This window comes from Calypte anna, chromosome 3, assembly GCF_003957555.1.
Source record: "Calypte anna isolate BGI_N300 chromosome 3, bCalAnn1_v1.p, whole genome shotgun sequence".
Taxonomy (NCBI): Eukaryota; Metazoa; Chordata; class Aves; order Apodiformes; family Trochilidae; genus Calypte; species Calypte anna.
Window position 1 is genome coordinate 107,747,872 of NC_044246.1, and position 13,409 is coordinate 107,761,280.

Sequence of the window (13,409 nt, forward strand, 5' to 3'; positions counted from 1 at the left end):
AATTTTCAACTTGGTGTTATCTGAGTATTTCTAATAAGGAAATCCTTTTCTTCCAAAGTTCTTGAAGGAAAAAGGTGACATAAATCACTGGTTTCAGACCTGTGGAAATGGAGATGAGCAGAGGGGAATGAGGACTGATCCTCTGCTGCCTGGGACCACTAACACAAAACTTTTTGAGAATGGCATCATGGAAAGCTGCCAGGCTGAGAAGATTCAAGCAACAAGAGCTCCCAGCCCAATTTCATGGCTAAATGTACTAAATTGATCTTCGAATGTGTAAAAAGGGGAACAGTGAGTAGGAATCAGTGATTTTTAGCTCTATATATGGCACTGGTGGGACCAATGCTGGAGTATCCCATCAATTTCCTCTGTGAACAACTGCTTCAAAGATGTTGAAAAATTGACCCACTGCAGAAAAGAGCCACAAAATTGACTTAAAGGCTGGAGAAAATGCAGTGAAAGACATAAAGAGCTCATTTTGGTCAGGAAAAAGGAAGGCTGAGAGGCTACTTAATCACAGTCCATTAGTCTCTTCATGGGGGCAAAAATAATCTATGTGTGAAGAGTCTAGAACATGAAGGGAAGAGAAGAAGCAGTGCCTGGAAGTAGGAGCCAGACCAAAAAAATGAGGATTAAGACACCTGTTTCTAACCATGAGCTTCACTACTTGATGAGGAAAAGCCTGAAGAGCAGGGCAGATGTAGTAACTCTGCAGGTGGGTATCAGATGCCTTTTGTGCAAAGACTGAAAAGCTCTACATAAGTTCGTAGTGCATGCATGAGATTAAATCACACATGCCACAGCATCAGATTGAACAGGCCATATTTTTCTGCTGACATAATTCTCTGTGAATGAAAACCAAATTTTTGTGACAAATTGCTGAACACTTGTGCCATCATCAGGTGTCATCTCATTTCCATTTCCAAAATTTATTCTCATGTATTGAGAAGATTAACAGTAAAGATGCAAAATTTATGCTCAGCTTGTACTTCCATGGCTGGCCTCTGAATCTTGTGAAAACAAAGCTTTTTATTTAAAAAAAAAAAAAAAGCTTTCAGCCTTCTGGACATGCTTTATATTTCAGACCAAGCCTTTCAAGCATTCTGACCTCAATATAAAGGCCAGACATTAATTTAAAACCCATAGTATCTCCAGTGCTTCATGAAAATGCAGTGTTACATGCTTATAATTCAAATAATTGATTAATAAACTGATGTTCATAGCCACATACATGTGACTGAGCCACTTGGATCCTCACAAGTCTATGGGACCAGATGGGATCCACCCCAGGGTGATGAAGGAGCTTGGGAAGAGCTCTCCAAGCCCCACTCCATCATTTACCAACAGTCCTGGCTCCCTGGGGACATCCCAGATGGTTGAAGTTGGTGAATGTCACCCCAATCCACAAAAAGGGATGAAAGGAGAATGCAGGAAACTCCAGGCCTGTCAGCCTGACCTCAGTGCCTGGCAAGGTTATGGAGCAGGTTATCCTGGGGGCAATCACACAGCACCTACAGGATGGACAAGGGATCAGACCCAGCCAGCACAGGGTTAGGAAGGGCAGGTCGTGTCTGACAGACCTGATCTCCTTTTATCATCAGGGGACCCGCCTGGTGGCTGAGGGGAAGGCTGCGGATGTGGTCTACCTGGACTTCAGCAAAGCCTTTGACACCGTCTCCCATAGCATTCTCCTGAAAAAGCTGTCAGCCCAGGGCTCAGACAGGAGCACTCTGTGCTGGGTTAAGAACTGCTGGAGGCCACCAGAGAGTGGTGCTGAACGGTGCTGATCCAATTGGTTTCCCCCAGGGATCAGTGTTGGGCCCAGTTCTGTTTAATATCTTCACTGATGATTTAGATGAGGGGATTGAGTCCATCATCAGCAAATTCACAGACAACTCAAAGCTGGGGGTGGGGAGTGTGGATCAGCTGGAAGGCAGGAGGGCTCTGCAGAGGGACCTGGACAGACTGGAGAGTTGGGCTGATTCCAACGGGATGAGGTTCAACATGGCCAAGTGCCGGGTCCTGCACTTTGGCCACAACAACCCCATGGGGAGCTCCAGGCTGGGCAGAGAGTGGCTGAGAGCTGCCAGACAGAGAGGGACCTGGGAGTTGGGAAGCTGAACATGAGCCAGCAGTGTGCCCAGGTGGCCAAGAAGGCCAATGGCATCCTGGACTGTGTCAGGAACAGTGTGGCCAGCAGGTCCAGGGAAGGGATTCTGCCCCTGTGCTCAGCCCTGGTGAGGCCACAGCTTGAGTCCTGTGTCCAGTTCTGGGCCCCTCAGTTTAGGAAGGAGATTGAGGTGCTGGAGCAGGTCCAGAGAAGAGCAAGGAGGCTGTGAAGGGATCCAACACAAGTCCTGTGAGGAAGGGCTGAGGGAGCTGGGGGTGTTGAGGCTGGAGAAGAGGAGGCTCTGGGGAGACCTCATCACTCCCTACAACTTCCTGAGTTGGAGCCAGGGAGGGGTGGTCGGGCTCTTCTCCCAAGTAGCTCCCAGTAAGACAAGAGGGCATGGACTTAAGCTCTGTCAGGGGAGGTTTAGGTTGGAAATTAGGAAGAAATTCCTAATTTCTTCCTAAAAGAAGAAAGGGTGATCAAACATTGGAATGGGCTGCCCAGGGAGGGGGTGGATTCTCCATCTCTGGAGGTTTATAAAGAGACTGATGTGGCACTCAGTCCCACGGTCTGGGAACCACAGGGCAGTGGATCAGGGGTTGGACTTGATCCCAGAGCTCCTTCACAACCCGGCTGATTCTGTGATTCTGTGACTACTCACATTGTATTGCCTTTATCTCTTACTAAACTTTTTGTAACATTGTTGAATGCTGTAAACATCCCTTCAGAACTGATTTCAGAATCGTATTAGAAACAAAAAACAGATTGGTAATTCGTCCTTCCCTATCACCCAAATCAGGTATTGCTGCTCCTCCAGGTAGCCTCCATACAGAGGGATTCTACAGGGTATAATGCAGTCAGCAAGAGAATTCAAGATTTTTAGAACTGGAGACAGAAAATTCTGGAGATGAGAAATAGTTCCTTTACTAAAGATACCATTATCTTTTCCTCTACAGCACAAAGACTCAATTTCTTAGCAAATTAATTTAGTAAGCATTTAACATATTTTCTAGGATGAATATTTTGGCCTCTGCTTAACTTCCTTTGCTGAAGAAATATTTCAAAGAGAGCCCTTTTCAAACCTCCCCAAGTCTTTCCTTCCTCTCAACACACAGCCCCAAAGCCAGCCAGTCACCTTGCACACACTCCCACATCCAGACAGGCACAGCTTTAACATCTCTGGGTTACAGCACAATTCAAGTTTTAGGTTGAGACAAAGAGGTTTTCATCACAATGTGTAATTCATCTCCAGAAAAGAAGAAGGAAAAAAGGAAAAAGAAGGAAAGAAAAAAAAACAAAACAACAAACAAACAGAGAGCCCCACAAATGGTGTGGACATTCCCAACAGCTATCCCAGCCTTGGGGACCTGTACATTTCTTTCACATACTCTGCCAAATTCCTGACTGCTGTGAGACAGAAATCAACAAAAACTGGGCTTGTTCAGCCTTGAAAAGAGAAGGGTTAGGGGAAAAACATTAATTGATGTTCCAGTACTTAAAGGGAGACTACAACCTGCTTACAAGGAGTCCCGTGGACAAAAAAAGGGGAAATGGGCACAAGCTGCTTCTGTCCAACTGGACACCAGAGGAAATTTTTTCCCTCTGAGGACAGTCAGACATTGGAATGGTCTCCCAAGGAAAGGGGTGGGTGCCCTCACTTAAGTCTCAGCTCCACAGGGTGCTGAGACATCTCATGTAAACAATAATATTGGAAGGGCTGGACCAGATGATCCCTGAAGTCCCTTCCAGCCTGACATTTTAGGATTCAATGAACACAAACATGGAGAGGAGTCCATGGCATTAAACACCACTTGAATTCTGCAGTATCCCTACACACCCTGAGTTCTGCAGCACTGATGCTCCAACTGCAGAGCCTGAACCACCTCCTCCTTTCTCTCCATCATGTAATTGAATGTGAGCTGCCTTCTAACATGGCTTAACTCAAAAATACCTTTTGCACCCAAAACTTGAGAGCAGATTTATTCCAAATCAGCATCCACATATCAGCAAACCTGAATGCAGATGTGGCCAGGTTTATGCTAACATCCCACTAAAAGTGACGAATCCATTTTAAAGCTCAACAGCTTATCATATTTTTAAAGGAAAAGGATTTTCCCTACTATTAAAGTAAGGCTCAATGCAGCATAACTTGAACGCATTCCTAAAGTAAATGGAATTTTGTAGTAGACAGCTATTTACTGGCAGTGGGTTCAGCTGAAATATACTCACTATGCAAGTGATCACTGTAAAAAAATCACTCACCTAGAAATGGAATGAGGCTGAATTAATTAGTGTTAAAGTTTAAAATCCCTCATTTTTATATAATAGTTACATGACCACAAGTGATGCATAAAGGTGAAAGAAAACCACACAAACCTAAGAGTTGGGCTTCATTAATCAGTTTCTAAGTTTACTGATTTAGCTTTCAGATTTTATTCACACGCAGTGCTGGCTTAAAACCTCATATATTACAAGTCCAAATCCAAATCCTACCTGAGACAGAGAAGAAAAGGATCTCATTTTTAGTTTATTTAAGTAAATCACCTGAGGGGCTTAGAAGAGGGAACAGAGGATATGCAGCACTGCAGATCTAGGGAAAGAGGGGAAACTGCACTTCAGAACCACATTTGAGGCAGAAACCAAGAGAGAAGGAGCAGTGAAGCCATGAGCACATGCCAAATACTAGTGTTGTACAAGCTTCTACTTAAGGCTTAATTAACAACATGTGATACAACCCAGCTAACTCCTAATTTATGCATTTGAAGGACCACTCAAAGTTCACCAAGTATTACTATGTAAGAATCTTTCAAATAAAGCAGTTTTGACCCTTTTGACTGCTTATTTTTGCAGTCACTCTCAGAAACCAAGCCTGAAGCTTTCCTCTCCGTTAACATGGCCATCACCACTCCTGAAATACAGAAACAGACACACAAGGCCTCACACCCTCTGTTCTTCATTCACAGCCCCCAAACCCTTTGGGTGGTGTTCAGTGTGGTGCTGATATCTGCAAAGCTGTTCAGATAACAACAGTCTGACCATGCTGATACAAAATGAGCCTGGGCTCTCACTGATTAACTACTTTATTATATATATCTATATATAGTAAGTTGTATATTTTATTTGATTTCTAATTATGCTTTCAAAACTGTGTGTAAAAGTGGACTTGGTGTCAGATGTGAAATAAGTTACTACTACCATCTACTCCAATAGTCTTTTGCCCATGAGCCCTATAGTTCAAGGGAAACAGAAAAGAAGAGTGGAAAGTCTGTGTTCCATGTCCTGTGCCTCAAGAGAGGCCATGAAAGATGTACAGAGCAGCTTTCTCATACTCTGTTCCACATCAAATACATCACATGCAGTTTGTTAGCTGTGGATAAATTGCCAATTACTGGGGACACACACTGAAGGAATTCCTAGATATATTAAAAGTTCATCTGTAAAAAACAAACAAACAAAAAAACCCACCAACAAACTAAAAACAAACAAAAGCCCCACAAAACCAAGCACAAAAGGTCGTGAGACCTTTGATAAACAGAGAAGAGAGAGACTGTTTCTTTAAAAAAAAAACCACCTCTAATGAGAAACTGGTATTGGATGCTGATGTACTGTAAGCAATGCCAGGTGGGAACCTGCAACTAAACACAAAGCATTTCCTAAGCAAAGAGCACAACTTGACAACAACCCTGTTAGTCACTCACCAATGTACAGTGCTAATTTCACTCTGTCAGTCAAACTTAATAGTGGAGTATTTTACCTTTAATGGATAAACACTGAAAGCAAAATTATGGCTTAACCAACTGAACAGCAAGACCCCAGAGTAAAAACACCTGAACTGCAAAATCAAAGAGGTCTGGAAAGAGAAAGACTGATATCAGATAGCATCCCTTTTAAATACATTTTTGAAGAAGCTAAAGCTGTGTTTTCTTGTCATCTTTATTCAAGTATTTCACAGCAGTTATATTACAAATTACAGTAAAATGTTTAAAATTTCCAGAAGTTCAAAAAAAATTAAATAACTTACTTCAAACTAACGTAAAGTGAAGTCAAAATGCAAAACATCAATTTAAACACAGTTCTGAATGAAACTATAGAATCCAAAATATACCATAGTTGATGAAGGAAGTCTGCTTAATCCACAAAGTAGACACACGTTAATGAAAGCAAACAAGACTCCCCATAGTCTAAATAACCCAATGTACAAGATACAAAAGATGCAAGTACAAGCCCAAATTCAAGCTTATGTGGTGATTACAAAATAAAATTAAAATAAATGACTATCAGCTGCAGGACCTGCCATTCAGTAGACTGAAGGTAAAACCAGAGCTGACCCACCAACTTAAACAAAAACAAAAAAAAAAAAAAAAAAGGAAGACAAGATATTACAAAAACGTGTGACCCTATAAATACATTGGCATATGAGGAAATCAAGTAACAATACAGAGGACACAAAACAAAACAAAAAAATTAATCACAGGTGAGATTCAAGCTTGCAAATACAATTAACTCCATAGCCACCCACTTCACCCAAGAGCAACTCTATTATCTCCAAGACAGCCCCACCAGCCCCCCAGAGCCACCTCCTTTCTTCTGGTTGGCTCCATCTCATTGACCCCAGCACAAGAACCCACACAGGAGTTTATTTGCAATTTTCACAACAAGAAACAAGGAAGAGAGGTCAATTTGTACAAACTCTTGCCAGTGCTATGTGGCAAAAAAATTAAAAACATACAAAGAGTAAACAAGTTTAGACCACATGGATAGATTAACAGCTGTTTTAACTCTATAACCACCAGACATCTGTAAAGGAAAACAAAAACTGAAGTGTGGTTATTTGGGCTAGGAAGGCGAGTATATAATTTTAGGTAAGCTGTCCACTAGAATATCTGATATAAGCTACTTTTCTCTAAAACAACATGGCAGCCCCTCAATTAGTAAAGTTGCCTCTGAAAATTTCTCCCAATCAACAACTGACAGTAAAAATTTTCCTTTAGAAACCTGACCTTTTAGAACCATTTCTAATGCTAAGCATTAGCTTAAACTTGCTTTTTGCACTCACTGGTGACTAAAATTCTCAACTGTTTTAATTCGTATAAATTTATTATCTTCTTAAAAATGTATGCAGTTTTATCTTCCACAAGTGCTGCTGTTACTTGAACAAAAATTTCTTTGAGTAAGTGAAACTGGAATAAAGATTTTTAAAAAATTCTGCAGCAAGAACCTGAGACTTGCAAAAAACCCCTTTATCAGAAACTTGCTACAAAAAATCTGCTACATTTCATTTAATCAAATCTTAAAGTCTGTAACAATTTCCATCAAAATACAAAATGCTGTTAATGTACCAGAGACAAAAATATCTCAAACAGGTATGATGCTAATAAATACTAAATGAAACATGGAAAAAATCCCATAATCAAATCCGAGATCAAATAATCTCATTTAAGATGCGCTTTCTGCTTGGTTTTGTTGGTTTAATCGCACTTTCCCACCTTAAAAATACAGTGTTTCTGCATGGGTTGCATTTAGAAGGTGTAACTAGATGTACATGAATGCTTCAAACCCTTTCTCTGCCATCAGCTATAAAGAAAAAGAGTGGTATTTGGGGGAGAAGATCTAAGATAGAATTATGTTTAGCCATGACATACAAAGCACTCTGGATTACTGCAGTAGCCCAAGACCCAGGAGCTGTTTCTCTGCAGCACAATTCTACTCTTAGCCAGAGGTGGAGACAAGTACCTTAGCTTCAGCTTGCAAATGGGAGCAGAGTGATCACAGTCCTCCATAAACACTGTTTGTTGGTAACTAAAATACAAAAAGCTGAGGTAGCTCAGTATCTCTGCAGTAGTCCAAGACTGTTTGCGCTAATTAAAAATTAATCACACCGTGTGTTGCATATTTCTGGAGAGACAATTCTGCAGCTATGTAGGGACAGTCACACTGAATGGTTAATGATGGGAAACACCAGCCAACTTCTCTAAAAACACTTGCCACGTTGGTTTGAAATACATCAGCCCAGGTCATGTTTTAATGCTGAGCTTCTGATAAAATCATGTTTCTCTCGAAATTGCCTGGATTGTTCTCTCCAGTTCCCAGAAAGGAGAAGTTTTGAATTACACAGTGCAGGCCCAGAGAACTCTGGTCTGCAGAGATCCATTCAGCAGGCTGTCCTCCAATCCCCCACAGTAACAAAGCTTTGCATGGACCAAGTTGTGAAGCCTAGTTTTAGGTTTATTTTCAGGTGAGCTTGGGCTCCAGGACTTTGAACAAGTATATTGTCTTCATACCTGCACTGCACAGTCCAAGCTATATCACAAACAAAGAACTTCAGAAACTTGCCAGTATTAAACTTGGTTTTCTTAAAGAACTCAAAATGGAAAACAAAAAAAGACGGTGGGAAAAGGATTCGTTTTTAGGAACACAGAAGGTTTTCACTGTGTAACTTGTTTCTAAAACAAATATATACCAATGAAAAAGGAATTCCACCATTTTGGTAAAGTATGTGGCTTTGTCAGTGTGTCTCAGTTTAGTTCTGTAGAGTAAGACAGGCATTATAGAACCATAATACTGGTTTGCCATCCAATGAGGAGAATACAAATCATCCTTTTGGAGATCTTCATTCTGAAGACAGCTTTCTAACATTGCCATTTGCTATAATCCAAACCAACTGATTAGCCTCATCTTTCTCAATTGACTAAAAGGCACATTAAAGGCAGTTCTAGAGAGCCTCATCTTCAAATTACTGTACATCCAGTTACTCAAGATTCCTACCACAATGCATCATTGCCTTCTTTAAAACAGATTTTTTGTCCGTCACCCCAGAGAAGAGAAAAATTGGAAAAAAAAATTAAAAAAAGGTCGCCTGTTTAAAAATATTCAATTTAGATCTGCTCTTTCCAGTTCTCTTGCATGTGTTGGTCTCCACTGTGCATGAAGTTTCCCCAAAGATAATGCATGTAGAGTGAACAAGAGCAGAAATGAGAACAGTTTCTGTAGCACCAAAAATCTCCAAGCTGTGGCATTGTGTTTATTATTTATATCAGATACAACTATATGAAGTTCCGTTTGGTTCTTGTAGGCTGGTTGGTTTCAGGTACCTGAGACAATAGCACCAAATTCAACAGAAAGAAAAAGAGAGAGCACTTAAGACCAAGGCTCTGCACATACTTGGTGCAAATGGAAACTGAATGGCTCAGAGGACTGCTCTCCCATGAGCAGTGTGAGAGGACAAACCCACCCATCCTTGACGAGTTCACAGGAATGTTTCAAAGACATGAACTGTTCTTTCCATCTCCTGCAACAGATACAAAGCATTAATTATGCATAAATATAGAAGGATAAACACCTAATACAGGAGGACATAAATCATGTATATGTATAATATATAAAAATACTTAAAATATATAAAAATATGGACAGTTAATACATAAAAATAGAAGGACACAGAGCTCTTGGAACGAGTCCAGAGGAGGGCCACAGGGATGATCAGAGGGCTGGAGAGGCTCTCTCATAAAGACAGGCTGAGGGAGTTGGGGTTGTTCAGCCTGGAGAAGAGAAGGCTCCAGGGAGACCTTAGAGCACCTTCCAGAACCTGAAAGGGCTACAGGAGAGCTGGAGAGGGATTTCTTACTAGGGCATGGAGAGACAGGACAAAAAAAATGGCTTTGAACAAGAGAAGGGGAAATTTAGATTAGACATTATGAAAAAATTCTTCAGTGTGAGGGTGGTGAGACACTGGTGGCACAGGTTGCCCTGGGAAGTTGTGGCTGCCCCATCCTTGGAAGTGCTCAAGGCCAGGCTGGATGGGGCTTGGAGCAAGTTGGTCTACTGGGAGGTGTCCCTGCCCATGTGGGTGGGTTGGAACTGGAGGATTCTTAAGACTCCTCCCAACCCAACCCATTCTATCATTCTATGATAAAGAGACAGAAATAAAATACAGGACAACATCATATTTATTGGGCATTTTTTTTTTTTTTAAGCTAAACCAATAATTACTAAGAAAATAGTCAATTTCTGTTTATTAACTGCTACCCGATAGCCAAATACAGTAAAAGAATAAACTAATTATAGTATTAATGCAGAAAAGTGCTCCATTATGATGGTCCATGGGAAAATCCAAGTGTATTGGGGTCACTTACATAATTAATGTTCTCAGTGTGTATTAAGAAAGGATTATGCTATTGGTGACCCAGCTGTAAACATATCTGCTCAGCTTGGAGAATCGAAGTAAAGATAAATGTCTATATGACCATGTTGAATAACCATCTTTTTCATATACCTAACATTTTGCACAACCTTTCAACATATTTTTAGAGGAAGATGGCAGAGGAATAGCATTAAAAATGGTTTGAAAAATATTTTGCAGGAGTTATCCCATGCTAAGGCCTTTCCAGTTTTGGTGTAAAATATAACAGAGAAAAATATTTCATGCCCAGCAACCCAGCTGGAAACTTTCCATCGCTGTCTTGTTTCAGCAGGGTTGGTTGGGAGTTGAATCAGCCAGCTGATCCAAACTCTTCTGGAGCTAGAACAATGATGTTGAGTAGAAGGCATGTCCAGAGTTATGATCAGCCTGCACTGATGGCGAAATGACCAACCCAGTGTTGATGCAGACAGGAGGCCTTGGAGAGCAAACACTTCAGAGGCCAAGGATTACAGCAAAGCAGACATTTGGCTTACATCATGTTGCATTAGACTTTCTCAAGGGTGTACTTAATCTAAAGAAAGTTTGCAAACTTTCTTGTGGAAAAATCACAGTCAGCAAACTGCATGGAGCAGACACATAATTTTGGGGGGCATAATTAACATAAATTCCAGTAAGGGCAAGCACAGCAACATTGGCTCAGTGTGCCTATAAAGCAGTTACTTTACATCAAATGTTGCTTATATTACAAATGTGGAAACTGCTTCTACTTCATTTTTATTCTGCTGTATTCTCTCCTCTTTCCTTCATGCTTTAAGACTGAACTCTTAATTGTTTTCTGATGAAAGTGTAACTGGAAACAACCTTTTTTTAAAGTCATTACTACACTAAACTTTTTCTGTTAATAGATACCTCCCTCAAAGTCTATTTAAAGCTTTTGCTTGCTAGTACAACAGATTGATAGCTTAACTAAATTTCTGAAAAAACAGCCTCAAATTCAGGTAAAGAATAAAATAAACTGTACAAAATCACCTCTATAAGTTGTGATTTGTCATAGTCTCTACGATGTCTATAGATGCATTGGCTGAGAAGTGAATACAATCTCTCCAGTTGGTCTACAGTCAGGTTGTCACTTTTCTTAACCACCAAATCAAGCAGTTTCTGTTGGAAGAATGGAAGATGACATTAGGAGGTTTTTTATAATCACTTCTTTTTGTTTTTTTCAGGCACATATCAAAAATTCAATTTTCTTCTGAAATCCTCGTTTGGGAGATCCACAGAAATCAAATAGATGGCAAATAGTTATCAGTAAGACCACTGCCTCCATGCAGATCCAAAAAGAACCCATGGTCTGTTTTACTTCTCTGCTTATACCAACACCTTTTTTTTCTTGTCTTAGATTTTATACTCTATACAGCTGAGGCAATGTTTGTTCTGTATGAATGATACTTCATCCTATTTCATCTTGGTCAGTTGATGCTTTGACAAAGCAAAACATAAAAACTGCATTGACAAATAAAGCAGACATTATTAAGAGCTTGCATCGGAATGAAATTTTAAGAAGTACCTAATGGAAATAAATTTGGAATTTGAAAAATGTTGAAAAATGGTATAATAAAAGAAGGGTGGTACAAACACATGCAAAGCTGCATAAAAGGAGAAAGAGGATATTTTACTCAGAAGTAAATTTTAAGGGTTTTTTTATGCTCATTGTCCTTCCCTTGTTTCTAAAGAAATGATCATCTGTAGTCCACAGCAAGTGGAATCTAAATTGCATAGTAGGTCAAGTTATTTTCTAAAACAGAAGACAGCTAATTTTACTGTAACTTTGCTTAAAATGAGACAAAACTGAAAGAAAATTAACTAGCAGGGGCTCAGTCTGATGCCAAAACATCAGCACAAATTCCAATTTGTTTTCCAATGCATTAACAGTTCTTTCCACCAAGTGCACATCCACAGGACAGGAAAAGATGATGTTAACTCCTCATTACCAGGCTCCCAACAGTTCCTCAGTAACTGGCACGTCCAATTAACACATAAAAGTGTTTAACACATAAAAGTACCTGCAAAAACTGTAATTAAAATAGCAGACTGCTGTGCCGTTACTGTATTTGTAAAGGTAGTAATGATGGGATAGTAAGGATTCAGTAGTTTTATTAACTTTTTGCCCAAAAAACACTGATCAACAAATCATCTTCACCAGCTCCTGCCACCACAGTTTTTGTCTGCAGTCAAACAAAGGACACACTGCTTCACAGTAGAGGAAGAAAGCATTTTTCATGGACAGTTTTCATTATCAGTTCAACCAATTTTCAGTTCCATTACCTTTAGCCTGTCATGATCAACAACTACAGAAGGTAAGGGGTCTGATGGTTCCTCTGGGACCTGCTCCAAACCTGTGGGCTTTGACTGCTCCGTAGTGACTTTTCGTGTTTTCTTACTTTTGAGCATACCTGTAAAAACAATGATCAGCACTGTCAGTCTCTCCAAATAATGGCTTGTTTCTTCACTTCACTTTGATTTTGCTCATTTGGTTTGTTGGGGGTTTTTTGAACCAAGAAGGCTGACTGTCTCAGTGTACATCACTCATCAGCTTTGCAGAATTCCCAGTGGGTTTAAGTGCACAAGAGTCCAGTTCAGAAAACACACGTAAAACTGGTTGTCTTTAAAGCTGAACTCTGGAGTTCCAACAGAAAACTTAGTGTCACTTCAAGTTTTACCACTGTATCATTTCTACTTAGCAACATCAAATTATGCAGCTTCCCTCAAAAGTTCAAATTTTAAGCTATCACTCAAAAGTTTTCTCCTTAAGTGAATCAAATCCTCATTTCTCTCCCTAAAGTATCCCATGTCTTCATCACTGTGGTAATTCTAACAGCTGCTCTACTCCTGAAACTTCATGTTTCTGTTTTCTTCCACCTCTGTAAAAAAACAGTTCATTCTTTTTGTGGAGAAATAAAATGTTTTTACATCTCCTGATTCTCTCCCTATAGTCATTCACTGTTTTTATCCTACTCAGCTATTTAAAATGGCTTTTTTTCTTTTTTTTTTGTGAGAATGCTTTGTTATTATAACCATCCTTAATGGAGACAAAATTCAACTACTAATTTTAGACATGTAAAGGCTCTTAGAATATAACATGTTCTTCTGATATTTTTA

The 13,409-nt window shown here is 40.0% G+C and overlaps 1 protein-coding gene across 1 annotated transcript in view; it reads right to left on the bottom strand.

Moving 5' to 3' along the window:
- Window positions 1-6,035: 6,035 nt before the first annotated feature.
- Window positions 6,036-13,409, bottom strand: part of ATAD2B (ATPase family AAA domain containing 2B) — a 79,115-nt gene continuing 71,741 nt past the window's right edge. The window contains exons 26-28 of the mRNA XM_030448127.1: window positions 12,576-12,703; window positions 11,283-11,411; window positions 6,036-9,401 (exon numbers count right to left, since the gene is read on the bottom strand). Coding sequence (XP_030303987.1) covers window positions 9,360-9,401; window positions 11,283-11,411; window positions 12,576-12,703 — 299 coding nt within the window. The 3' untranslated portion in view covers window positions 6,036-9,359. The remainder of the gene's footprint in view (window positions 9,402-11,282; window positions 11,412-12,575; window positions 12,704-13,409) is intronic.